At 52.7% G+C, this 27,469-nt stretch overlaps 3 protein-coding genes across 5 annotated transcripts in view; 1 reads left to right on the top strand and 2 right to left on the bottom strand.

The window, feature by feature from the left end:
• Positions 1 to 6,099, top strand: part of LOC111155842 (KAT8 regulatory NSL complex subunit 3) — a 42,136-nt gene extending 36,037 nt beyond the window's left edge. For 2 of the 3 annotated variants that reach the window (XM_022516262.1, XM_022516265.1), the window contains one exon: positions 3,392 to 6,098. In XM_022516262.1, the coding sequence (XP_022371970.1) occupies positions 3,392 to 3,412 (21 nt within the window). In that variant the 3' untranslated portion in view covers positions 3,413 to 6,098. Of the gene's footprint in view, positions 1 to 3,391 lie in introns of all 3 variants that reach the window. The other variant, XM_022516264.1, reaches the window with a different exon arrangement.
• Positions 6,100 to 10,571: 4,472 nt separating this feature from the next.
• Positions 10,572 to 12,084, bottom strand: LOC111155942 (oxoeicosanoid receptor 1). The gene has a single exon (XM_022516424.1). It carries the CDS (start codon positions 11,951 to 11,953, stop codon positions 10,793 to 10,795), a length of 1,161 nt encoding a protein of 386 aa, XP_022372132.1. The 5' UTR covers positions 11,954 to 12,084; the 3' UTR covers positions 10,572 to 10,792.
• A 2,242-nt stretch (positions 12,085 to 14,326) lies between these two features.
• On the bottom strand, positions 14,327 to 25,926 carry LOC111155943 (3-hydroxyanthranilate 3,4-dioxygenase). The gene is made up of 10 exons (XM_022516425.1): positions 25,722 to 25,926; positions 23,007 to 23,085; positions 21,281 to 21,364; positions 20,872 to 20,978; positions 17,591 to 17,680; positions 17,220 to 17,263; positions 16,803 to 16,948; positions 15,118 to 15,186; positions 14,835 to 14,917; positions 14,327 to 14,729 (listed from the first exon to the last, which is right to left on the bottom strand). Exons 1-10 carry the CDS (start codon positions 25,799 to 25,801, stop codon positions 14,651 to 14,653), a joined length of 861 nt encoding a protein of 286 aa, XP_022372133.1. The 5' UTR covers positions 25,802 to 25,926; the 3' UTR covers positions 14,327 to 14,650.
• Positions 25,927 to 27,469: the final 1,543 nt, after the last annotated feature.

The raw sequence follows: 27,469 nt of genomic DNA, 5'->3' as shown, positions 1-27,469 counted from the left end.
GGAAGCAGGCTCCCTGCTGAGCAGAGAGCCCCATGCGGGGCTCAATCCCAGGACCCTGAGATCATGACCCGAGCCGAAGGCAGAGGCTTAACCCACTAAGCCACCCAGGCGCCCCGAGATTGTATGTCTTATCTTTTTTTTTCTTTTCTTTTCTCTTTCTTTCTTTCTTTCTTTCTTTCTTTCTATTGAAGTCTGAAGGACATTTGTTTCATACATTAAAAATTTTTATACAACAAAATCTTCGGGGTGCCTGGGTGGCTCAGTCGTTAAGCGTCTGCCTTCAGCTCAGGTCATGATCCCAGGGTCCTGGGATCGAGCCCTGCATGGGGCTCCCTGCTGAGCAGGAAGCCTGCTTCTACCTCTCCCACTCCCTCTGCTTGTATTCCCTCTCTTGCTGTCTCTGTCTCTGTCAAATAAATTAATAAAATCTTTAAAAAAAAATCTTCAAATCTTTGCCTTTATAGCTCCAAGGTTCATATTCTTGATGACTGCACACACTTGGGCCTTTTTTGTCCCCGTGACCATCTGTTCTCACATTAATTTTATATAATTGTTTGATAATGTAGATCATCCAGTTAAGCAAATGTCAAGTATGTTTCTAGTTTGTTAAGATCATTGTTACTCTTTTCATTTTTCTTGATAAATAATGGGTTTTGAATTTTGTTCATAGCTTTTCTGGAATCAAATGAGATGAGTGAGCATAAGCATTTTTTCTGAATCAGTTAAATGATGAATTATTTTAATAATTCCTAATTATTTATTATATCCTAATTATTTATTATTTCCGAATGTCAGATTGTCTAAATTCCAGATTCAGTAGCTTGTTCAGTATGTCCTATTCTCTCTTTTTTTTTTTTTATATGCCCCAGTTTATTTGAATTGTGCACCCATAGAAAAGACCCAATCAAAAGAGAACAAAACAAAGAAGAAAAAAGCCAAGTGTTTCAGAGGGAAAGCACATTTACTCTTTTGATTTGCTTTTATTTTTACTTAGGATCTTGGCCTCTGTCTATTAGTGAAATTGGTATGTAGTTTTCTCCCCATCCACCCCTGCTTTTGTGTGTGTGCTTTCCTTGTCCATTTGTCTTGTCTATAAGGATAGACCTTTCCTTGTAGACAATTGTATTTATATAGACAATACTGTATTTTTCTATAGACCGTATGTCCAATGTCTATATCCTATAGACAGTACAATTAATGCTATTGTAATTGAATTGTATTGTATCGTATCCTTATAGAATGAGATGGAGGCATTTTTTTTCTCATATTCTGAAACATACACAGAAATTATGAGCTCCTTGATAGTTTGGTGGAAATTATCTATAAAGCCAATTGGGTCTATTTTCAGGCAGTCTTAACCTTTGCTGATACCATATTGATGCCCAAACAGAACGCATATCCCTACGGTGTGATGAAACCTGCCTCCTCTATTAATGACCCTTTTCAGCTTGCTGCAGCCTGGGGAAGCTAGTTCACGCTGAGGAGAGGCTAGATAGAGCTCACCCGAGAATTGTTTTACAGGGCTAAATTGAAGCACAAAATAAAGATCAAGATCTAACTTCTGATCTGATGGTATTAACTTGAGAGGTTAGTTTTTATCTTAGTAAAATGAGTGTATAATTACTAGGAGGGTTCTAGTGGTGATTCTTTCATTACAGAGAAAGGATGCATTATTAGATTAAGACTTGCTGACTCAAAATCTTCTAATGGTTACCTCAGTGTTCACACTGCCAGACAGTGTGATATCAGGGAAAGGAGTGGGCTATGGGTCGGGCCCTTTGTCTTCAGCCCGCTGTGTGATCCTGGGCAAAATCACCTAACCTTTTTCAATTTTGGTTTTCTTATCTGATCTAGTGAGGAGGTTGGCCTAAGTTAGTGATTATTGTGGTAGGATTGATTAGTAGGGGCTGTCTCAGAATCTCCTCAGACTTTGGGAAGTTGAACTTTTATTTTATTTTTATTTTTATTTTTAAGTAATCTCTACACCCAACGTGGGCCTTGAATTCACAATCCCAAGATCAAGAGTTGCATGCTCTTCCAACTGAGCCAGCCAGTCACTCTGGGAAGTTGAATTTTTGAATGTTCACAAACAAACCACCCATTTATGATGTTTATGAGACAGTTGGAAATACAAACAGTGGGTAATTGCCAATATTAAGGAATTGTTAACTTTTTCAATGTGTGATAATGGTGTTTACATTGGAAAAAATAATACTTTTTTAGTTTTGGGTTACGTACTACGATATTTATGGATAGAATGAAAAAGAAAAAGATCATAAACACTGGCTAGGCTTCTCTAAGGTCTGTGCAAGTACTTAATTATCTGTTTTGTTTCTGGCACTGATAAATATTAACTGTGCGTTTCTTTTATGGAACTGGACTCTTATGTACTCTTGACAGCTGAAAAGCTGTCAGAGGAAGAGGAGAGATAGAGACTGTATTGTGCCCTGCATCAGAGTCCTGAGAATGGATTCCTTGCCTTGGTCACAAGGTCTTTCTCCTCTCTGAGCCACACTGTGGTCTGCCCGGTGATCTGTCTAGCCAGGGGGCATCCTTGCAACCCTCTCAGGGGCCCCTGGAAGAAGAGACTCACTCTCTCAGTTGTATTCCCAATCAGGACAGAGTAATCCTCTGTACACAGCCCTGCCTTTGGGCAGGGTGAGCAGATGTAGGCAGATCCTTTTAAGTTTTGATTGTCAAACCCTTCTTCATATCCCCTCTCCTATGCCTTCCACCTTCCTGCATTTTCTGCATCTCAGGGAACTCTTAGGAGTTTTCCAGAGGTGAAATCTAGAAAAGTAGGGAAAACCCTGGTGAAAAAAGGCCAACTCTTCTGCTTTGCTTTTTTCTTCCTAAGCTGCAAAGCTCAACAGTTTGTGGCATCCATCTCCATAACTAAAAAATGGTTAAGACCTGAAAACATGTATTGTCAGAACAATCATGGAAAACTTCCTTCAACTCTGTCACCCTTAACATTCAGGCTTTCCTTTTCCCTGCTTTCCTTTCCTGCCCTTATGCATAATAGTAAGAGCTAAACTTTGTAGTTGAACTCCTTATACTGGAAGTACTTTACACACATTGTCTCATTTAATTTCACAACATCCCTGGAGAGCTGGGGCTGTCAATGTGTTTTACAGAGGAGGAAAAGAAGACTCAGAGAGCATTCATCACTTGCCCTCAAAAGTGGTTGAGGTGGGTCTCTGACTGCACAGTCCACATTCTGGTAACCACTTGGCTGCTAGAACATATGCTCTTGTCCGTCCAGCATTTTCCCCTATCGAGAATTACTTTTTTGGAATAAATTCTCAGGAGTTGGGGCAATTCGGTCAGAGGGTTGGGTATGTTAACCTGGCGAAGTTGTAACCCTTGCTCACTTGCTCTTCTGCCATAGCGCCTGCCTCCAGCACCCTGAAGATGCTGAGTGATATGTCCTCCTTCACCGGGTTGGTGATGGCTACCGTGCAGTGAGTCCTGGGCACACATGCTCTCCTGCTGAGCTGTCCACTTATCTGAAGACCTCTTAAGATCGCCATTATTCCCTCCCTGCCAACTGTCTTCAGAATGGGCCTCTGGGTCTCTTGAAACCATTAGGCTAGGTGATATGGCACCAGCAAGAGGAACGTTGTCCTCTGGCATCTATGGGTCTGGTTCCTGGACTCCCCAGTTTCCTCAGCAGATCTGGCTCTACCTGAATCAGAGGCATTTCTTCTCCAGCATTAACTATGACTTGACCCAAGTAGCCGTGTTGGACTACTCACTGCATTTAGTAAAGGAGTTCCTTTTGGAAGTCTCTGCTGCCCCTGCCAGGTTGGGAGGAGACATCCATACGTCTTGGGCTTGTTAGGGAGTTAGGATTGAGAGCCCTTTGCTGAGGACTGGGATCATCCTGGCCTACCAACAGTTGTGCAGTGCCAGAGGGCTGGTTTTGGACGTTGCTGTTGCTTTCACTGAGCAGTTATGGGAGAGTGTGTCCCATGCAACTCCTCCCTCCTAAGAACCACATCAGATAATGAGTAGCCTGCTGAGACCTGGGAACTCCTAAGTTCAAACCCATGATAGGGTAAAGAGGACTGGGCTGCCATCTTTCAGTCCCTTTGGCCATTATAGATGGCAGGGAGCAACTCTTACCAGGAGGTGAAAGCTGGCCCCTTTCTTTTTTTCATCCTGCTTTGGGCAGTTACTGTATCCAGAAAATCCAAAAAGGCCAGAAAGGCCAAAGAAGAGGAATGGAACAAATGAAGTGGTTTGAAGGATGTGCCAGTAAGTCCTGTGGAGAAAATAATTTGCACATATTACCTAAGGAACTGTTTGATTTGACATGGAGATCTGAAGAATTTGCCAAATCACAGGGAAGAAACCCCAATACCCGAAATGTCCATTTCCAGTGCTTGGAAGTGAAACAGGGATAACCAGCTAAGTTAACATCTTGGCCGTCCCAGGAAGCTTAGGCATCAAGATGATGAAGACCATACTTCAGTGTTTCTATTTCTATTCCACGCAACTTCTTGTCTTCTTGCTTAGAATGGAAGGTTATTGGCATTGACTCTACTGTGCGGGGCTCTTGGTACCAGCCCAAGCTCTGGAGCAGTGATCACTGAAGACGGAGCTCTGAGCCCTTCCTTATGTCCTCACAATACTTGTGTGCCATGGTAGTTTTAGATTTGATGTCCTACCTGCCCTCCAGATCAGGTCCCTATCTTTCCATACACTAGAATGTTTCCAGCCAAGGTGACAATAAATAGAGCAACCCAGAGGTGACTCTGGCTCTGTTCAGTATCTGTAGGCAGGAGGGTACACAGCATTCCGTGGTCCAGGGTCCTGACCCATGGTACAGCACAGATCCAAGTCAGGCTACCTGTCTGTAGTCCAGGAGCCTCACCTGCCAGTCTAACTGGCAGCCGGGAGGGGGGTACCTAGTGTGTAGGAGTCTGAGACAAGGCAGAAAGGGGTGCTGTGGGCAGAGAGGGGGGCATGTGTGATAGGTATAGAGAGAGTATCTTGAACACCAGGCCCACCATCCCTGACTTCCTGCGGAGCTGGTCTCAGCAGTGATTTGCACAGAATGAAGCTTCCTTCTTGAATTAGCTTGTAGATAACTGCTTTTGGAAATTCATTTAGTAAGTTTGAGGAAGATATGAAATCTGAAAGAGGCATCCATAGGTCAGGGGTTTGGTAACTTTATAGGTAGGATTATACACCAATAGGCTCAAGGACAGTAAGACTGAGACTGTATATGAAGCTTTTAGGAATCGTTTAGGACAGGCAGAGGGTCCCAAACAACCCACTCATGACTTACGAGTATGGCTTAGGCAGGGCTGGAGTGGTTGCTCCTAAAAGATGCTGGCCCAGTGTATGCTGGGGCCAAAGGAAAAACTGATGCATTGTCCTGTGTTTGTGCAAACCCTAGTATGCTTCCCATGGTTGTACACCTTGAAGAAAGCCAAACCTGGAAAGGGGAGTTTCGAGAACACTGACTCTTTTTCACCTTGGAGGGACAGGCTAAAGGGGGGAGGTGGCTGAAGTCCATAGAGTCATGTCCTTCAACTCCAGACTTCTGCAACCACTCTTCTCAGAATTTGGAAGGAAGCTTTCGTCTACCTATCACGTATCAGACCTGGAGTCCATAACCTTAGAAGGCAGTACTACCGGCTGAGAATGTAGAAGGATCAAGAAGGCTTTGGTTAAATTCTTGACATTCAACATGACAGGTGCATGTTGATGCCCTATAGAAGATATCCTTGTGCTTGAAGAAGAGGTCACTGATGGAGGAAGATCTTCTACCTGTTCTTGGCCCCACCACCAGAACAGTCTTGGGCTGGGTGGGTTATAGAGCTGAGCCGCTGTCACGGTTCTGTTCTTATATTAGCAAAAACAATTAAATAAAAGCAACTTTGGATTTCTTTAGCTTGTTTTAAATTGACTTTTCCTGTTTATTCTGATAACCACTCAGTGAAAATAGCACAGAAAATAAAAGCTCAGATACTGTGGTAATGCTGGTGATTATCTCACTGATGCCCGGTGCCACGAGGTGGGTACTGTAAATTCCGTCTTTACAGGTGAGGAAACAGAGGCACCGAGAAGTCAAACAGCAGGAAGTGGTAGAAGTAGGACTAGAACCAGGCAGTCTGCTGCCACTGTTCTCTGGACTGTGCTGGGGTTCTGAGATGGGACACGGGAGTGGACATTAGCTTAGGAGGTGAGATGATGGCTTTTCCTTCGTGTGATCTTATTCTGTTCACTTCCCAACAAGCCTGAAGTGATCACTGCAGCTCCGGTGGGGCTCTTGACTAGGCCTGAGTCAGTAGGTGGGGTTTCGTGCCCTTGGTCCTGAGAGGTTGAAATTCCTTGCACATCCTGTACCTCTATCTGCTCTGATAAATAAAGACTTAGAGGTGAATGAATTCCAACATCCAGATTATTTGTGAACTTGTATCCATGAGGACCTTCCTTCCTGTCCTTGAATTCCAGGTCCCTCCATTTAGCACTGGGACCCTCTATAGGTGGAAGCCGTAGTTCTGGTAGACTACTTGGAGTATCCTAGTACACGTGAGCTTATCATGCTACCAACCTTTGTAGAGACCAGGTGCGTTCTTCCCCTTCCAACTCTGGTTTCACTGACTTGGGGGAGTCGGAGGAAGTAAGAGACAAAGAGATTGTTCAAATGATAACTGTCTTAAATTTCAGGAGTATAGGAACAGGGTCATAGCAAAATATACTGCAGAAGTATTTTCATTACGTTTTTATCTCCCTAAAGCATATGTTTTTGTCAGGATCAATGGATGCAAGAAGCAGAAACCATTCACCACCCTTAGTTCTAAAGACCTCATATTATTTTCTTCTTGGTTTGAGAGAGCGAGAATGAGCAGAGGGGAAGGGCAGAGGGAAAAGGAGAAGCAGACTCCCCCCTGAGCAGGGAGCCTGATGTGGGACTCAGTCCCAGGACCCTGAGATCATGACCTGAGCCAAAGGCAGATGCTTAACAACTGAGCCACCCAGATGTTCAGCATCATACTCTTTCCAATAGGCATTCTTACAGGGAGCCTGACAGATCCTGCTACTTGCCTTGTGACGTCAACTGCTGTGCACCTGCCAGGGGCTGGTTTTGATCCTGCCACCACAGGACTTTGCAGCTGTGGAGCCCTCTATGGATGGCCAGTCCCTATCTTTTGGGTCACATTCTGAATGTGGTGAGCCTAGTTGGCTCACCCTGCCTTCCCGCCTGTCCCTAACTCTGTGACTAGGCCACCTCTGCTCACCTGAGTGACCTTATCCTTCCCTCCATGGCAGCTCTTCTCACAGTGCTGTGCCCTGTGCCAGAAATGCCGTTCCCTTTCCTACTTTTCTCATCTTCCAGGCTTGAGCTTACATGCATCACTTCGCTGACACCAGGCAGTTAGCTTTTCTGTGCCCCCAGCCCTGCACTACTACTTCCCAAACCTTGAATTATACTGGCTTGGGTTGCATTTGGTCCACTTGTAGATCAAGCCTATCCCAGACTTGGCCTGGAGGTCAGAGCCCGATCATCCGCCTGTGTAGCTTAGTGTGTGGCCCCCAATGGGAGCCCAGTAAATGCTGGATGATGAGTGGCTATGGCCTGTCAGCCCAGCCGTTTCTGCTCTCCCCCAGCACAGAAGTCCGCAGAGTGAAGTCATGGATCCCATCTGCTGTCTCTCGGGGTATTAGGAGAAAGAAGACAAAGCTCTGCTCCAGATTCACACTAAATAGTGTAACTCACCCAAGGGACCAAAATGCTGTTTGGAACCCAAATGTAGGAAACAGTGTCTTTACTCAGCCCACCTCCAGCCTACCATATATTGCCATGGGTGCCGCCCCTATATTGCCATGGGTGCCGCCCCGCTACCCTCCTGGGGGTAGGGGGACAGTTCAACCAGTTTGCCTTCCTCTCCTCCCCCTGCATCCCTTTTCATTCCTTCTCCCCCTCCTTCACCATGTAAATAACTACCTTACTCAGCACTCTGGCATCTTCATTGTTTCCATCTACAACCCCTGGAGTTGGGTGAGAGCCTAATCACTGTTCCTATTTCACAGATGAAGAACTAAGAACCAAGGTTAGGACCAGGGAGGCCTTCCATGCAGGGAGAATGTGGAGGCAGCATAAGTCCCTGCTCCTCTCCCCTGAGGGACATCCAGACTCCCTGTAGAGAGGGCTTTGTGAAGAGTGGGTGGCCCAGCTTGTTGGGGAGGGGGCAGTCCTCAACATCAAGACGAGGGGCAAAGAGGATCCTGGGCAGGATAGGAGTGGGCCCAAACTGTGGCTAGTCTCTAGGACTCCTCAAGGGGAGGGGCAGCACTGCACAGAAGCCGTGGGAACCATTTGGGGAAATGGGGGCAAGGTAAGTGAGCCCAGTTGCTGAGAGAGTGGGTGGACATGATGGTGTGGTAGATGAGAAGGGGCCAGTGTAGAGAAGATGGAGGAAATGGTATATGGAACCCCATTTGCCCACAGAGCCACCCTGAGCCCACAAACATGGGAAGAGATGGTACCAGATGGAAGGTGCCTGGCGTTTGGCCCACAGTGCATGGTAGAGCCCTGCATGGTAGAGACTGAGAAAGTGCTCAGTCCCCAGCCTCCAGTCTTACTTGGCATTACAGATCTCAGGCTGAGGGTGGGCTGGCCCAGACTTGGCCCACTCCTCCTCATGGCAGAGGGTGGAGAAGTGGGGAGTCCCTAGGAATGGCTCTACCAGGGTCAAAGAGTTAGCAACAAGAAGGGAGGCATGGAGCAGGGGCCCATGGAGGGCAGAGGCATGAGGAAGCTCCTTGCAGGGGCCCAGGCAGCACACCCTTGCTTTGAGAGCAGCTGGGGAGTTTTCAGAAAAGGAAAGCAGGCTGGAGACACACCAGGGAGATGGTTTCCAGTATCTGTTCAACCTATTGTCTCCCAGGCCACCTCCCTCCACCTGATGTGTTTTCCATCTCCCACCCCAACATCTGCACAGCTTCTGAGTGCTTTCCTCCTGGGGCACTGGTGATTCCTAGGCCTTGGCCTCCATTCCTAAGAATTTTTAACAGACGGGGGGGCGCCTGGGTGGCTCAGTGGGTTAAGCCTCTGCCTTCGGCTCAGGTCATGATCTCAGGGTCCTGGGATCGAGCCCCGCGTCGGGCTCCCTGCTCAGCAGGGAGCCTGCTTCCCTTCCTCTCTCTCTCTGCCTGCCTCTCTGCCTACTTGTGATCTCTGTCTGTCAAATAAATAAATAAAATCTTTAAAAAAAAATTTTTTTTAACAGAGGGAGAGTGTCCCTGTCTATGATATAAGAGGATTGGACTTGGATTCAAACTCTGAAGGGAATTGGGGAAAGGGAATTTGGTCCTCTCATCAGACCCTGTACCTGAGGTCTAGAGGCCTGTGGCTGAGAGGATGAGTGGAGAACTAGTTCCAGCCTCTTCTGTCCTGCCAGTGTGGAAGGTATGTGTGTTCATTCTCCCGAGTTGGCACATGGGGTTCAAGTGGTGCTTATACAGGGCCTTACTGACCTCTTAGTAGCCCTTTGAAAAGCCTTGAAGGCTATGCCTCACCCTCTCCCAACCCAGATTAGAAAACTTCTTGTTTTCCCAGGATACAGTTAGGAGATTGGAGTAGAAAATACAGATTAGGTCTGCACAAATATTAAAAAAATCTGTCCTAAAAGCAGTTACCAGTCAGTGACTTCCCCCGTGGACAGAAGGGCTAACCACTACCCCTTTGCCCCCAGCACCCCCCAACAAAAAAAAACCCAAATTCATGTCAAGTATACACCTTGTGCCTGGGGGACCCAAGCCAACAGATGGGTTAACCTAGATGGTTGGACACTGACCACAGGCATACCGAGCAGAACAAAGGAATAGAGGTGGGCAAGATGGCTTTGGTCCTGGGAGAGGAGAGGGCTATGAGCCAGCCCTGTGACTCTGAGGCTCCTGTCCTTAGCTGGGGTCCTGTCCTGGTTAGGTTAACAGTCACCACAGGTTCCAAAGCCAGGGAAGGGTACTTGGGGCTGAGGAAAGCCGTGGGTAGGAGCCCGAGCTGAGCCAGGAGCCTGAGCTGGATGGAGCAGTTAACTTCCAAGGTGCAAGATCTCATTATCCCAGGGGAGGGTGGGCCTGAGCCCTTGATGCGCTGGGCAAGACCTCAAGGACTGCAGAAGGGGAGCTAAAGACCAGAAAGGAGCCAGGGTCACCCAGGGATCCAGATGAGCTGCCCTCCTATGACCCGGAGAAGCATTCTTTCTGCCTAGAAGGATACTGCAGGGCTCCAGGAGCAATGTGGAAGGATGGTGTCCTGGGAGGCTTCCTCGCTCTGTCCTCAGAGTCTCCCTTCATCTTGGGGGCACTCACTTGGAACCCTATTGACCCCAGGGCCAGATGAGCCAAAAGACATTTGTTTAGTTTTCCTTAGAACAGCTGAGGCAAACTTGCATTTTCAAAAGGCAGTTTATTAGCATTGAAAGGGACAAGCTGGAGATGATGAAAATGTGCGCTGTCCAACCTCCAAAGCAAGACTTGTGCTCTCCCCCTGGACTGGGCAGCCGTGTGGCCCTTTGTCTGGAGGGGAGCTGCTACAGCCCCTGTCTTGTCTCCACCTGCCGTCGGGCTCTTTCCTGCACTCTGTGGATGTCATCTGGGACACACTGCTTTGGAAGGTCGAGACCCTTTCCTTCCCCTGCCACCCACCTGGCTCCTGCCGACATCCAGTTGGTCGAGGCGCCCTATGCTGGCAACCTTCTCCCTCCAGGTCAGAGCCCAGCCGTCCTTCCTCTTGCGGCCCTGCGAACCCCTAGTCCCGAGAGGGACCTTCTTACTCGAGCGGGCCCTCCAGCGAGACCTCCATCTGCAGTTTCTCCACAGCTTGCACCTTCCGAGTGCCCTCCCGGCGCCGGGCAGATGGCTGGTAGGAGCTCTCGTCACTGGCTGAGCCCTGCCAGCCCTCGGTGAGGCCCAGCAGGGCCCGGACCTGGCGGAGGAAGCTAGGGCTGGAGAAGCAGTAGAGCACAGGGTCTAGGACACTGTTGAGGTAGGTGAAGGCCAGGGAGCCATGAAAGAGCTGCGTGCAGAGGTCAAGGGCGGGGCAGGCACCCAGGCGGAAGGCCACTATGGAAGCCACGCCGAAGACAATACTGGGTAAGAAGCAGACCGTGTAGACAGCCACCACCACAGCCAGCACGCGCACAGCTCTCCGCGGGCCCGCCTGCCCCCCAAGGCCACGACGTTGGATCTTGAGCCTGATGCTCACGATGGCAAATGCGATGAGTGCCAGAGGCAGGAAGAACTCCAGCACAAACAGGGCCTGGTGCCAGTGGAGCAAAGCCAAGGGCTTGACGCCCAGCCGGTAGCTGAGGCAGGAGCCGTCGGGATAGGCAGCCAGGAGCAGGTGTCCGTTGAGGAGCAGGATGCTGGCCCAGAGCCCCCCGGCCACCCAGGTGACCGCCCTCACGGAGGCCCGGCTCAGCGCGTGGTGGGGCCACACCACCTTCAGGTAGCGGTGGAGGGCGATGGCCGTGAGGAAGACCACGCTGGCTGAGCGGTTGGTGGACAGCATGAAGAGGTTGAGCTTGCAGATGGTGGCCCCGAAACGCCAGCGCTCATGCAGGAAGTAGTAATCCACACGAAGGGGCAGGTTGACGATCAGGAGAAAGTCGGCCACCACCAGGCTGACCAGGAACACCGTGTTCGACATCCAGGGCCGCGTGTGGAAGCAGAAGATGAAGAGCGCCAAGCTGTTCCCCGCCAGCCCCAGGACAAACTCCATACCCAGGATTGGTGCCAGGAAGGCGGACACGGTGGGCGAGGAGGCTGGGAAGCAGGAACCCGAGGCCTCTCCTGCAGTGCCTGAATCTGTGGTGAAGGCCCAAGGAGAGGAGGAGAGGGTGGGAGGGAGGGAGGTGGGGAGGGAGCCAGGGAGAGCGGAGGGAGGGAGAGAAAGGAGGGGAGAGGAAGAGCTCAGGTTACGAGATTCCATGGGCTGCTTGGGCCATGGACCTGAGAGAAGTTTCTGGGCTTTCTACCCCTGAGAGAGTGTTTGGGGCAGGAAGAATGATGTTCACTGCCCGCTGGCCACCACGATGACTCAATATCCTGGTATTCTCATCAACATCCTTGTGGCCACTGAGAGACACCCAGTCAAAGGGGAACCCTGTAGCCTTCCCTCCTCTCCCCCTCCCCCCACACCAAGTGACCTGGCTGCAAGGTCTCTGAAGAAGGGTGTGGGAGTCTGGGCCAACCCTGAGAAGGGGAAGCGAGCAGGGCTCAGTAAGGGTGAGACAGAGGCCCAGGGAGACCCTGAGGTGAGAGGAAGGCCCAGCTGGGGTGAGGAGGAGAAGAGTGTCTGCAGCTTTGAGGGCTCAGATGTTTGCTTGCCTGAAGGCTAGAGCTGGTCCTGGCAACCCACGGCTCTCAGATTCACGCAGGCCCCCCTGCACCCCGCCCCATTATCTGTACAGACTGGGTAGCTGCCTCCCTGTCCCCATCAGCTCCAGCAGCAGGGATTGTGGTACCAACAGGATGTTGTTCCTGGAGAGGGAGGTGGGGAGTCTGGCCCATACCTTGACCACGTGCTCATGGCCTTGTGGAATAAGCCTGTTTGTACCCCACGATCCCTGATTCCAGAGTGTCCAAAGTCCTTGAACCCTATGAACTATCTCCCACACGCAGAGGGCTCCCCTGCCAGTTTCTCCTACCCTGGGACCTGGGGCTCCGCCCCCAGACAGAACAATACAGTAAGCCTTCAAGATGCCCTGTCCACTGTGCGCCCCACGCCATCCTGACTCTGCATTCACCACAGACGGGGCAGTAGAGGCCAGGGCTGTCCTCAGGCAAGGTGCAAGTCCTGTTCCACCTCTGCATGGTGTTCTCAGGGGTGCCTGGGGCCTCAGGCTCCTCATGACCTGGGACAGGGCCGAGGGAGCCTGCGGTTCCAGATGCCTGCCCTGGCCGTCTGGCTGCGGTCAGCAGTGGGCCAGGAATGCCCACTCGGCCAAGGCCTCGGGGCTTCAGACACAGTGGCTGTTGGCCTCTCTTTCTCAGAGCCTCCAGGTCCCTCTCTCCTCTGTCCCAGGCTCCCATCTGGCCAAGGCTGAGGTAGACGGGCTCAAACAGGCTGTGACCATGGGGTGCTAGGTGGTGAGACCACCAGCCTGAGCCTTGAATGCAGACAGGCCTCGTTTAGAACCAGAGCTGCTTGTTTGCTAAACCTCTTAGGGAGTTCCCTAGCACGGAGCCAATGTTCAGAAAAACAGATCTAATTTGCATTATTTTCTCAGAGTAGGTTTGCCCTGGGCACTAGGGAAAAGCTTGTCTTTTCCTAGCCACCTGGCTCTGTGCAGGGGACATCCTTGGGACATTCCCCATGTCCTCTCCTCAGTTCCTGCAGAGTGCAAGGCCGTGCTGTAGCCCATGTTCACGCCAGCCTCTGCCTTCACCTCTTGGACTCTGTGAGTTTGTAGGGGGAGGCAGCAGTGTTTCTTCTTGGCCTGTGGGAGAGGAAAGCCTTAGGGGTAGAGAGATGGGCACAGTCTCTGACATTCCTCGGGGGTGGAAACCCTTTTCAGCAAAGCCAGGTTCCCATCTGCCTGCAGCATAGCGAATCCAAACAGTGGGCTGCCCGGCCGCAGTGGGGGGAGGCAGGGTTGAGACCCCATGTTTTCCAGAGGAAGCTCTGACTCTCCCACCAGGGACCTGTTCCATCCAGATCCCACTTCACTTACCCCACCTGCAACCCTTTCTGGATTTCTCGCTGAAGTCCCAGGAAACTAAGCTCTGGTCTCTGCTGTAGGTTCTGGGTTTTGTCTCTACCCACAGCTGCTTCTAGGGTTCTCAGCACTCCAGAACCCTGCAGAGCACCCAGGAGCCTTCTGGGTCTTTGGACATGGTGCCTGTACATAGCCGGGGAGCAGACACCGGCCCACTGCCAAGTTCCTGATACCACTTTGGTTACCATGACCTTCATGTGTTAACTGTGGTCTACTCCAGGTGGTGGATCCTGTGTTTTTAAGTATTTTTGCTTTCTACAATTAGTATACATCACTTGTTACTAGGGAGGAAAAAACCCAACAGATGCTATTTTTAAAAGTCATCTGAAAAGAATAAGTGGGAAAGACCAAGAGGCAGAGGGACAATAAGAGCTATGTCCCCGGGACGAGCACCAGAGCTGAATGGATGGGCCACACACACAGTGAAGGGAGCCCCTTCACAAGTAAGGACACACACTAACAGACCGTCCATACACCTACTTCACCTGGTGCCCCCCACACATCAGACAGACACACACAGTCTCAGGAGCACAGGGGGCGGCCATCAGTGACAGCCCGTGTGCATGCAGACATACAGGCACTTGTCCACCAGGAAGCCTTTATTGAGGGCCCTCTGGGTGGCAGGCAAGTGCTGTCCTGAGCCTGGGAGGACAGAGGGATGGAGAGGCAGCCCGGCCTCAATCATGGAGCAGACTATGTAAGGCAGTGGGCAGAGGAATGATAGAAGAGAAGGGGCATGACTGTCCCCCCAAGAGCCTGGCTGAGAGGAGGAGGAGGCTGGATGGCGATGTCCAGGGCCCTGCTCCAGGGACACGCAGTACATTGGCAGCAGCACGCGCAGAAGCAGAGAGGGGAACTGGGTGGGGGAGGGAGGCACTGTGGCTCCTTGGGGGGCAGCACCCAGAGTATCAGCCCAGGGGTTTCTTGCGGGCGGGGTCCTGGGTCACAGCCAGGGCCACAGAGTCCCGTCCTCGGTCCCAGGTGTACCTGCGGAGACACAGGTGGTCGGGAGTCAGACAGGTGGGTCCTGAGCATCCCAGGGGAAGGAGGATGGTCCCGCAGCTTGAGGGGAAAGTCCTCCCATGTACTCACGCATTCCCAGCTGGCACCAGAAGGCTGTCATCTGGGGCCAGGCTCAGGTGCTGGTCCCCCATTGTCACCACAGAGGAACCTTCCTGGGAACGAGGAGCAGGAGAACGGGAATGGAGGCCGTTGGGCCTCAACACCTATCTAGGTGTCCCTGAGTCTGCCTTGGCAGGGAGGCCCTGGGAGCCATTTCAGGTTCTGGGCATCCAAGACCCAGCAGCAGCCTGGTCCCCAGGGGTGAGAGGATGTCATTCCCCCCCCCCACCCCACCGTCAGGGGCCCCACTTGCCAAGTGCCACAGCCACACATCCACGTCCTGTCTCAGGCCCTTGCTGCTGCCTTGTCCATGGACAATCACCTGACAGGAAGCAACACACATCTTTCTGGTGCTTCTGCAGGAGATGGCCTTGAACCTGCCCCCCAGACACTGGGCCCGCAGCACCAGGCACAGCCTTATCTTCATGTGTAGAGTCTAGACCAGGACTTGGAGAGGAAGGCTGCCAGGCCGAGGGCCTCCCCACTGCCTCCACAAGGAGAAGTGCTGCCTACCTGCTGTCCAGGACCACACCAGCTTGCCCTTCACACACACACGTGCACATCGGATTCCTCAGCTGCCCATCCCCACAACTGCTGACCCATATGAAGGCCTGACTGCCAGGGCACATTCGGGACCCAGGCACTCATGCGCACACGGCTTAATGTGGACTCACATATCACACACATAGTTCCACAAAGAGGGCCCACCTGCCTTCTTCCATGAGATTCTGTCCTGAGGAGGAGGAGATGGGAGGGGACTAGCCTCTTCGACCTGCATCAGCCTGGCGGCTACTGGGCAGGCCTTGCTCCTGCTGGCCCAGAGTAAGACTCAGTAGATATTCTTTTGGCATAAACTGAAGCAGGGGGGAAGCAGGCGTGTACATGAGGCAGAAGGCAGGACCGCGAGGCCAGCTTGGTACCAAATGCCTTTGCCGTGATGGGCTGGGAGGTATGCGCCTGCTTTCAGAGCCCGGTCTAAGCTCAGGTGTCTGCAGGCCAGAACTTTCGGGGCAGGTGTGCACCCAGGGAGCTTCCCTCCACGAGGGTGTCTGATTCAAACTTCAAGGGATGTGCCAGGGGCAAATTATAAAGCCCAAGCAAGCCCAAGCATGGCACCTTGTCCAGCCCAGGATATCTGATAGGACCTGGGCACTGCCTGCTACTCCTGGCATCCAGTCCTGGTGCCTGCAGCCCTCATTCCCCTAGCAGTGCCAGGCTATTTCAAGCTTCCACACCTTTACCTATGCTTCTCCCTTACTGGGAATGCTCTCTCAGCCTCCCTTTCTTCCTTTGACAAGCTCCTATATTTGCTTTAAAAAAAATGTAGCTTACACATCACCTCCTCCAGGAAGTCTTTCCTGACTTCCCTCCAGCCTGGGCTTGTCCTTCATTGTCCTATGGCTTCCTGAAGCTTCTCTACCAAATAACATACCACCTGATTGTGGTAATTGTTGATTAACTTGTCTATTTATCAGACCATACACTCTTTGAGGCAGTGACTCTTATCTTTTTTTCTACCAAAGCCTGAAACATAATAGCCATTCAATAAATGTTGAATGAAAGAAAGGCAGCTTTATTTGGGTGGGTCTGTCTCTGTGCTCCTCTCCATCCCCAGGCACCACTCTTCCATCTCACCCCCCAGGTTGAGACTGTCCAAAAGTTCAGGAATTCCTAGTAGAAGGATAACACTAGGCCCCCAGGAATCAGTCAGTGGATAGGGCAACCTCCTACTCTGAAGGCAAAGAAAGACTGCTTGAGACCATGTAGCCTCCACTCCTCGAAAAGCCGTCACTCTCTGAGTCAGGGAGGAAACAGGAAGGCCTTTGTTTATGTCACAACCTCTGAAACTCTGTGTGTATGTGTGTGCATGTTGGGTGATTAGTTCCCATTTCCCAGGGCTGCTGGGTAGATGCCCTGGGTGGCCCAGGGCCTCATTACCTGTGTCTCATAGGAGTCCCCAAACAGGCTGAGGGATGTGCCTCCCTGCAGCTGCCTGCGGTGCCCATCCAGCCAGGCCTCCAGGGACATGGGCTCCATGACAGATCGCGTGCTCAGGAGGAATGGTGGTTTCTGGCACAGCTGGTCTGCACCCACAGCAGAGTTATGTCAGTGGTCTCCGGCCCGGCCCGCCCAGAACCCCAGCAGCCCAGGGGTCTCAGCTCTGAATCACCAGAATGGGCTCTGGATCCAGCTTGAGGACCAAGCAGCCACATGGGGGACACTATTTGGGGCCATCATCTCATGCCTCGAGTACTGGGAAGAGTACTCAAAAGGAGACTGGTATTCTGGGGCAAGACCCATTCTACTCTGGGAAAGCAGAGAAGAAGGGAGAAAGTCAGTTCCCAGGGGGCTCACCAGGGATGGGCTTTCCTGTTTTGTATTGCTCAGAGCTGAAGAACCTGCGGGGAGAAAGGGGGAGGAGGACAAGTGGCCAGCATTCCCGAATGAGTGGCCCAGGGAGACACACAGATACACACACACTCATATGCTCTCAGGTGCAGGAGCCCACACACTCATGCGGTCCCTATACAATTCCATGTAGGTCCACCCTCACCTCCCTTACCAGCCCAGGCCCTCCCACTCTGGAAGGGGCAGACATCCCCCCTTCCCCGACACCCCAGGCATGCTGGCTCCAGTGCGGTGGGGACTGCTGGGTGGATCTGCCCTGCCCGGTCAGAGCAAGGGGCCTCAGAGAACAAGGGGCAGGGACTGGGCTGAGGGCTCACTCCTGGATGATGGGAGCCAACTGTGTGCCAAGGTCCTCGCAGTAGAACCATTTCTCGAACAGGACGTCCGTAGTGTCCTCCACGTAGTACCTGCCAGAGCAAAGCACAGGTAACCCAGCTCCTCACCTGGGCAGCCTCGGGAGGGTGCTACCTGTGGAGGTCTGGACAATGGCTAACCTTGGCCGCCAGAGCTGGATGCTTCTTCACCCCGTTAGCACAACCTAGTGGCTGACGCTCACTCGCCCACCCCTGGCTCTCCCAGAAGCATTATATGCCCCAAAGTCTGGTGGCGGGGTGGGGGGTGGGGGGAGTGGTGGCTATTATCAAATCTATTTGCATTACTGATTGCCCAAGTTTGACCATTTAAGATGCTAGAACTCTGGGGCTCGGAGAAGGTGGGTAACTTGGCAGGGATTCCACAGCCTGTAAGTGGCAGGAACCAGACAGACTCGAGGCAGTCTTAGAAACACAGACAACATCAATAACGAGGGTCTTCGTTTTCCCAGACAGGAAGCTGAAGCTGAGCCTGAATACAGGGCCTGTGGCTGGGGAGTCTAGATCAGCTGCAGCTCTAGATCAGAGTGCAAGGAACCTTCTGGAACCGACATGCAGAAGATACTCCCAGATGAGGTGTCCTTGGGGTCATGGATGCGTTTGAGAATTGGAGCAAAGGGCTGGGCTTCTTCTCCAGAGGCAAAACCACGTACGTGTACACCTAGCCTCTCCAAGACCAGTCCACCCAAGCCTCAGGCCGGCTCAGTGAGCTCCTCCGCTGGCTGATGGGGGTCGTGCCTCAGGCCCCTGGTGTGTGCTGTGCTTTTGTGGACCTAATGTCTAATTCTCAGGCTCTACTACTCCCAGGGCCAGGCCTGGTTCGTCCTTTCCAGCTCCTCCTGAGAAAGAGAAGTGGTCTTGCTTATGGGACATGGTTTATAGACACACAGCTCATCTTATCTTCAATCCTGGGCTGGAGCTGGCCACCAGAAATCTTGCCTTCAGAGTAGCATTTGAATGCTGAGCCCCTAGCTTTTTTTTTTTTTTTTTTTTTTTTAAAGACTTTATTTTTCCATTTGAAAGAGAGAGAGAGAGGGAGCACAGCAGAAGCAGGGAAAGAGCAGGGGGAGGAACAGAGGGAGGAACAGGGGGAGGAGCAGACATGCCACTGAGCTGGGAGCCCCATGCGGGAATCGATCCTAGGACTTCAGGATCATGACCTGAGCCGAAGGCAAACGCTTAACCGACTGAGCCACCCAACCGTCCCTTAAAAAATAAAGTCTAAAAAAAAAAAAAAAAAAAAAGTCAAAACAGGAAGATGAAATCTCTTATTGAATTTGCTGTAAAAATGTTATTGAAGACGGGGTGCCTGCGTGGTTCAGTCACCCAACTGAATCAACCGGCTCTTGATTTTAGCTCAGATCATGATCTCAGGGTTGGGGAGATAGAGCCCTGCATTTGGCTCTGTGCTCAGTCTGTCTCTCTCTCTTTGCCTCTTCCCCAACTCGCATGAGTGCAAGCTCTCTCTCTCTCAAATAAATAAACAAATAATTTAAAAAATGTTATTGAGGACACTATCCACTCTGTCACTAAAGACTTCTTTCATAAAGCCCGGTGAAAGATGTCTTTTGGAATCGAAGGACAGACCTCTGTTGCTGTAACAGTAGGTTAGTATAACATTGTGTTTTTGAAAAGCATTGAATAGTATAAGGAATGCTCATGAGTTTCTTAAGTAACAAAATCAAAACTCAACCCCATGCTTGCTAAGACTGCAACGCTGTAAGGTGTAGATATGAAAGAGAGGCAAGACAGAAGGTGAACAGCTTTGTGAGGTTTAACTGATACAGGTTTTTTTGTTTGTTTGTTTGTTTTCTCTTTATTATTGTCCATTTGGTGTTACGGAGATATCATTCACATTTTATAACATTTTCCCTCTTCCTGAAAAACAGTTTTAACTTGCCTCCTTTTACTTTTCCTGACTTCAAGCCTGAATGTCTAATCAGCTTTCTAATCAAGCTGATTAGAAAAAGGGGAAGTGGGGTGCCTGTGTGGCTCAGTGGGTTAAAGCCTCTGCCTTCAGCTCAGGGAGCCTGCTTCTCTTCCTCTCTCTCTGCCTGCCTCTCTGACTACTTGTGATCTCTGTCTGTCAAATAAATAAATAAAATCTTTAAAAAAGGGGGGGGAAGTATTAAAAAATACCATTGTAACAGGAGATGGGGGCAAAGGATCCCGATCTCAGGAACTTGGGGAGAAAGTGTAATTTTCTTATTTAAAAAAAATAAAAATAGTTTAGCTTTTGGAAAAATCTGTGTCCCTCGGAACCACAGGCTGCGTGACTGACTGGTGCCCACTGGGAGCTCAGCTCTGGAAAGAGTGGCTGCCCCCCACCCCGCCCCAGTGTTTGTCCCCTCCTCTGTGCTGACTCACAGTCCTATCTAGATTGACCTGACCCTAATTTCCTATTTCTCTGTAATGCCAGCTCTGCTGCCTTCTAGCAAACTCAACTCCCCTGTGCCCAGTCTTCTTCTTTTTTTTTAATCATTTTTTTAAAAGATTTTATTTATTTATTTGACACAGAGAGAGAGAGATCACAAGTAGGCAGAGAGGCAGGCAGAGATAGAGGTGGAAGTAGGCTCACCGCTGAGCAGAGAGCTGGATGCGGGGCTCGATCCCAGGAGTCTGAGATCATGACCTGAGCCGAAGGCAGGGGCTTAACCCACTGAGACACCCAGGCACTCCTGTGCCCAGTCTTCTTATCTGTAAAGTGGAGATGACAGCAGCCCCTGCCTCTCAGGATCCCCGGGCGGGTGAGATGGATAGATACACCTCAAGCATCTATCGGAGGCCCTAGCCAGTGTCATATGCGTGTCAGCCCCGGCTGTGGAATGAGCTAGGGGAAAGAAACAAGCCGAGGGCATCCTGGGGGAGGCTGAAGGAGGGCATTGCTGGGAGGAGTGGCAGTGTTCCTGGCCACCCACGCCAGGCAGGGCTGACTTTGGCATCCCCCTTACCCCCAACCCCCCAAAGACCTCGGTGCGGGAAGCACAGGTTCTGGTCTTCAGGCTGAGTGGGCTCCCAGGGGGTCACAGAGGACATCTCTCCTAACCCCCATCATCAGACCCACGCTCCCACGGCCCCTAACTCGTCCCGTGAGCCAGCAAACATAGGATCTGCACTGCTTCTAACCCTCTCCGTGGTCAGCAAGCACTTCCCTGAGTCTATCTAGGGTCTTTCCTCTGCTGCTTGCCCCCGTCTCCGCCCTGGATGCCTGGACGAGGCCTATTTACCTGAGCCCATCCAGCTCCGTTTGCAGCCGTCTCCGTTCAATGACCAGTCCCACGGTGTCGGCAAACCTCTGTGGAGAGTGGGGTACCCCAGCAGGAAGCAGGAATATCTGCAGTGGGGGAGACAAGGTGTCGGCAAGGCAGCAACCCCCTCTGGAGACCTGGGCGCCCCCCATGTCCTGGCCTCCCCCGCTGGCCCACGGGGTCCAGCAATGCACCCCCCCCTTCAAGCCTCCAGCCCAGAGTGGAGGAAATGTCCGGCCTTGCTGAAGATGGGCAGCTCACAGGAGGAAGAGCCCAAGGTCTGGGAAGGGAGGCAGGACAAGGCAGGGAGGACACACTCCCAAAGCCAGAGCTCCCAAAGCCAGCATGAGAGGACCATGGGTTCCTGCTCCTTGGAGCCCAGGCTCACCTCTCCCTGCCGAATGGTCACGGCCCGGTGTTTCCCTCGCTCCAGGACCTGGAGAACCATGTCGCCCTCTAGCTGGTAGAACACCTATGGGACAGGACAGTGGTCAGGCTCTGTCCCTGCCTCCTTCCTCTTCGAGGTGCTTGGCCTGAGTTCTGATCTGGACACCTGAGAAACTTCCTGAAGGCCTTTATGAGCAGTTCTGTCACTCCAGCTTTGAGGCCCCAGTCTCCCCTGACACGTGCTACAGACTGGAGTGCTGGGGCCGCCAGATGAACTGTACCCCAGCTCAGGCAGATGTTAAATTGAATCTGGCCTCCAAGGCCTTACAGGGGCACAAACCCACTTCTAGCCGAATTCCTCCCAGCCACCTGAGTGTCTGTCTCTCCTGAGAGGCACCACCTGCTCAGGCCAGCCCTCCTCATCTGTGAGCCACCAGCCGGGTCACTGCTTGGCCTGGGCCCTTCAGTGGACACCCACCCACACTACCAGAGCAGCTTGGGGAGGCCCAAAAGTGGGGTGTGGGGCAGAGACGCTCGGGGCCAAGGGAAGGAAAGAGGGAGTGAGACGGGAAAGGTGGGCACTGACACCAGGGCTAACAGAGTGGAAGCCTCTGGAAGGCAAGAGGAGGGGCCTAAGGTTGACTGAGGCAAGCAGAGAAAGCTGAAACCAGCCTAGTGTACCACACGGCTCAGTGGCCATCCCTATCCAACCTGGTCTTCTCTTTGTGGCTTTGGATATTCCTGCTGATTATTGCCACAGAGGAAAACCGTCTCCCGTAAGGTGCAGTGAGAATCTGGTGGCTGGGAGAGATGTGAGGGGTTATCTGGCCTGCTCTGGGAGGCTGCTCCCTGCTGGCCTGGGGTCCTCACTCCCCTGCCGTGCCCCCCCCACCCCCACCCCGGCCCCAGCTAGGTGCTCTGTAAATATTTGTTGAGTGAGTGATTCTCCTGTGCTTCCTCCAGGCCCTGGCTGTGGCTGGGAGGCCTGGGGTGGGGGTGGGGGTGGCGGCTGAACTCTGGACCTTGAACCCTTGCATCAGGCCCCCCATGATGATCTTTTGTCACCAGAGATCCTGAAAGCTGGAAATCCACCAGTGTCCCTCCTTCAGGGGGCCCATCTTTTTCTTTTTAATTCTACTTTTGTTTATTTACCTTGGGCTAGGGGAAGTACAGAGAGATGGTTCAAAATTCGAGGTACAAGAGGGTATTCAGTGCAAATTCCCCCACCCACCCTCCCCCTCCATCAAACAGCACCCAAGAACTCCTGTGTCTTGGGCCCTCTAGATAAGGAGGGAGCCTCTCCGTCCCAAACATTTCCGGAGAACTCAACTCCGGAGACCAGAGTGGAGCACCCAGGTCCCTGTTGGCATTTGGATCTCATTTGGGAGGCCAGTCTTCCATATTCAGATTTGAGGGGGAGGGGACCAAGCCATCGCACCTGGCACAAGGATGCCCAAGGAATGATATTCAGCAGCTGGAGCCTCCCTCTCATACCCACAGAGCCTGGGCTCTTTCCTAGGGCTCCCCCCACAGAGCTGGAGGACGGAGCCATCCCTGTGCACCCACCATGTGCAGGCAGCCGTTCTGCCCTGGAATTTCAGTAGCACCCCCCTCATCCATCAGCCACCTGGTCACCCCCCACCCCTCCTGTCCACCGGCTCTGGCTCTTGCTTGGGCAGTTCCCCCTCCTCCAAGACTATTAAAGAAGCGGGCAGTAGCAGGCATACCTCCTCACCCTCCTCGATGTGGTAGTCCTTCCTGATGTTGGGGCCTCCAACGAACATGACTTTGAGCTGCTCCTGGTGCCTGCAATGGACAAGGGGGAAGAGGTCCTGAACCAGCTCACGGGACAGGACAGGAGGGGTGCAGGGGCCCATGGGGGGCCTGGAAGGAGCCTGGATACACTTGGGAGAGGTGACAGGGTTGTTTCTGTATCATTGTCCCTACAGTCTTTACATTTCCTCCCTTCCCCTCTCATCTCAGTATAGTTGTGCCCATCCAAGTGTGTGTGTGTTTGTGTGTGTGTGTGTGTGTGTCTCTCTCTGAGACTATTTGTATACCTGTAGACTCTTTTTGTACCTGTATCTCAGTGGATTTGTGTGTGTGTCCCCAACATCCTCTGACCTAGTAGTGGGGGACTTACCGCTTCATCAACCAGGATCCCTGGTCTTATTCAAGATCTCCAATTACTTTTTTTTTTTTTTAAGATTTTATTTATTTATTTGACAGACAGAGATCACAAGTAGGCAGAGAGGCAGGCAGAGAGGGGAAGAAGCAGGCTCCCTGCTATGCAGAAAGCCCAATGCGGGCTTTGATCCCAGGACCCTGGGATCATGACCTGAGCTGAAGGCAGAGGCTTTAACCCACTGAGCCACCCAGGCGCCCCCATATGGAAAGTTCTTGAATGAGCCCACTCCAGAACTATTTCCAGCCATTAGCTGGAGTACCTCAGGCAGATCATGTCCCTCTTCTGCTCACCCCTCCCCACTGCAGTTTCATGTAATCCCCTTACCCCCGAATTCATATGTTGAAGTCCTACCCCCAGGACCTCAGAATGTGATCCAATTTGGAAATCGGGTCGTTGAAGACGTATGTAACTGGTTAAGCCACAGTGAAGTCACACTGGAATAGGCTGGGCGCCTAATCCTTATTAAAAGGGGAAATGTAGGGGAACCTGGGTTGTCCAGTCATAAGCGTCTGCCTTTGGCTCAGGTCATGATCCTGGGGTCCTGGGATGGAGCCCCGCATCAGGCTCCCTGTTCTACAGAGAGTTTGCTTCTCCCTCTCCCTCTGTACCACCCCCGTTGTGCGTGTTCTCTCTCTCACTCTCTCTCTCAAATAGATAAATAATTTTTTTAAAGGGGTGGGTGGAATTTAGACCCAAACACACTGACAGGGAGAGTGCCCTATGAAATGAGGACAGAGATCAGGTTGATGCAGCAGAAGCCAAGGAAGGCCAAGATTGCCACCAAGCCCCCAGGAGCTAGGAGAGGCCGGGGCAGACTGTCCTTGACAGCCCTAGCCAACAGGGGGTGGGGGGCCACAGCTCTGTTCTGTCTCATGGCCCATTATGCTGGCCTGCCTCCACTCCTTGTCTGTTTTTCTATGTATTGGCCTCCTCCTCTCACCCAAATGTTAGCTCCCCGAGGAAGTGACTGTCAGTTTGTTTTCTGCTGCATCTCCAGTGTCCAGAACGGTGTCTGGCAGGTACTGAGAGCTCAGCAAACACCCGCTGAACAAACAAAAGGCAGGGCCTGCATTTTGTGACCGTTATTATTGGGGCTGAGCCAGAGGCTTGGGTGGGGGAGCCTGGAGGCAGGGGCAGCCCGCACCACCCAGGCTGGTGGTGACAAGGGTGGCTGCAGAGCAGTGGCCAGAGGACTGGAGAGGAGCAGAGTGATGCGAGATGCGGTTGGGGCCCCTTGGGGAACAGAGAACCAGCTGCACAGGGATGAAGAGGAGGAAAGGGGTAAGGGCCACAATAGTGGTAGAAGACAGGAAGCTCTGGGATGAGGGTAGGGGTTTGGCTGTGAGCTGGTGGTGGCAGTGCAACACGGTGACCAAGGGTGTGGACTTGGGAGTCACACTCTTACATCGGCTGGAGTCTAGACCAGGACCCATGCTAGCTTGTGGGACACTGGGAGAGTCCCTATTAGAATCCCACCTTAAGCAGCTAGTGTGAGGACTAAAGCTCTGGCTTGTCAAGGTGTGCCAGTACTGCTGTATGGTTTGGGGTACCGGGCCACTGGGGATGTTTTGCAGATATGACAATGTGAACCAGGAGCTGGGGAGCACGTGAGGCCCGGCCATGGGGTAGAGGGCAGGGGAGGGACCTGAAGGGGCCACAGAGGAGGCCCCAGGTCTGCTGGAGAAAGACTGGTGAGGAACACCACCGGCCCTTCTGGGTGCTGTGGGCAGTGGTGGCTAGGTGCCGCCTGGTGGGAGTGTGTATGCACGCTTGTAAGGAGGGGCCTGGGGAAGGCACAAAATCGAGATCCTCCCGCAGGAGCTGATCTTCCGACTTGACGCATTAGCGGCAGGTTCTACTGCAATTCTGGGGCATCATTAAAACCACACTCCCCAGACTTCTGAGAGTCACGGGGGGTGGGGTGGGGTGGGGTGGGAGAGCTATTTCTAAGCCCTGGGGACAGGGCGGTGACCTGCCATCTGCATCTCCGCTAGTCTCAGTCACCCAACCATCTTCAGAAATCAAGGTCACAATCTCCAGGGCAGAGTCTCGAAAGAGGAACAGATGAGGGTGGGGGAATCCAGAACAGCCTGCCCTCCCCCTCCCCCGCCGAAGGCACAAGAGGATGGCAGGCCCTTTCCGCAAACTCCTGGGTGAAGGAGCTGGGAGCTGGAGGGTGAGGGTTGAGGGGTGCGGACGGAGGAAGGGAGGTGGGGGCAGAAGACAGGAGGAGGGCAGCGTGCGTGGGACTCACAGGAGCTTGTTGCAAACCGGGGGAAGGAAGGAGGCCCGGTTCTCCTCCACCCAAGTCTTCACCCTCACGGGACGCTCCATGGTAACCCCGGAGCCGGCTCTGGAGCCTGTGGCCCTGGCGGGTGTAGAAGGGGTGCGGCTCCGCCCAGCCGCCCATTGGCCGCCTAGCGAATCCGCAACCCTGGGTGGGGACAAAGGGCGATGCAACCCCCCCCGCCCCCCGCCGCCCCCCGCCGCCCCCACGACGGGGCAATTGGCTGGGCTGCGGACCTCGAGGTAGCCCGTCCCGGACTTTGGTCCCGGGCTGCCCCTGATCAGCAGGGCGGCCTCCGCGCGCAGGAAGCTGGAGGCCGGATGCGGGCGCCCCTCCTCTCCGCGGGGTTCGGGCTCAGAGCCACTGCTCGTGCTGGGGCTCCCCGCAAACGTGCGTGGTCCCCTGTCCCCAGACTCTGCGCCCTGCACCCCAGGTGAGGCTCCCGAAGACGGACTGCGATGAGAGGAAGGCGAGTTTGGAAATCAGAGCACGTGCGTATGAGGTGCTGGCCCTGGATGGAAGCCTCAGTGTCCTCATCCGAGAAATGGGAATGTCTACACAGCCATCCCAGGGTTGCACAGCGGCCACCACAGGCCCCCAGATGGCTGTCAGTTCCTGTCCGCGGAAAAGGACGGCGGTCAGGCGGGAGTCCCCAGGTTTAGCGAGGGCCGCTCGCCTGGCTCCGCCTCGGAGGGGACGGAGCACGACACGGGGACCTCTGGCCCTCGCCTCCATTCGCAGGTGTTAGAGCACCGACGAAGCGCCCAGCGCTGTCTGAGCTCCTGACGTGTCTTAGGGACATACTCAAGTCACACGGCACTTGGGTGAGAGTTTTACCGACGAAGAATCAGGCACTCGGTATGCCAGCCCTCGGGGTTCCGGGGGTGACACGCCTGTGCCCGCGCTTCCAGCCGGGTTACCTTGGGGTTAGTGGGGGCGACTGTGAAATCGGAGAACCGGGTGGGGGCGCGGAGGAGGGCAAGACTACCGACACCTGTTCTCTTCCTTCCGGACTCAGAATTCTTTTTTTTTTTTTTTTTTTTTAAAATTTTATTTTTTTTTTTTTTTTTTTCAGAGAGAGAGAGAGAGAGAGAGAAAGAGCGAGAGAGCGCCAGCGGGAGAACACAAGCAGGCAGAGCTGCAGGCAGAGGCAGAGGCAGAGAGAGAAGCAGGCTCCCCACTGAGCAAGGAGCCCGATGCGGGACTCGATCCCAGGACCCTGGGATCATGACCTGAGCTGAAGGCAGCGGCTTAACCAACTGAGCCACCCAGGCGTCCCCGGACTCAGAATTCTTAGGAAAAATGTGGGTGTGTGTTGGAGGAGGGTCGGGTGGGGAGAAGGTAAACAGCTCGGGCTCTGACGCTGTAATCCAGACCACGGAGTTTAAGAAATTCAGCTCCTCCAACTCCTGCCCTCCCAGTTCCTCTTTCCCCTTCACCGCTGCCCGCGGTGGGCTGGTTTTCTCAGCACCTTCCCACACACAGACCAGGTCCCCCTCGCTCCCTCCACAACCCTGGGCAAATCAGAATCCAGTCAGAGAGGCGAGAAGATTGCTACCCACCTCTGCTAGGAGGACCCTCCTGTTTCCTCTCCACCCGCACCTCTATCCCCCTTTCGCCAGGCCTTCGTTTTCTTTTTCCTTATTTATTTCCGACTTTTTTGCAGAGCATTTCTTTCTGGAATAATGTTTGGCACCAAAACAACTAAAACCATA

The sequence above is a fragment of the Enhydra lutris genome, unplaced genomic scaffold (genome assembly GCF_002288905.1).
Source record: "Enhydra lutris kenyoni isolate GAN:26980312 unplaced genomic scaffold, ASM228890v2 scaffoldscaffold44, whole genome shotgun sequence".
NCBI classification, from domain to species: domain Eukaryota; kingdom Metazoa; phylum Chordata; class Mammalia; order Carnivora; family Mustelidae; genus Enhydra; species Enhydra lutris.
The sequence above is the reverse complement of the archived record's forward strand: the minus strand, read 5'-3'. Positions and strand labels throughout refer to the sequence as shown.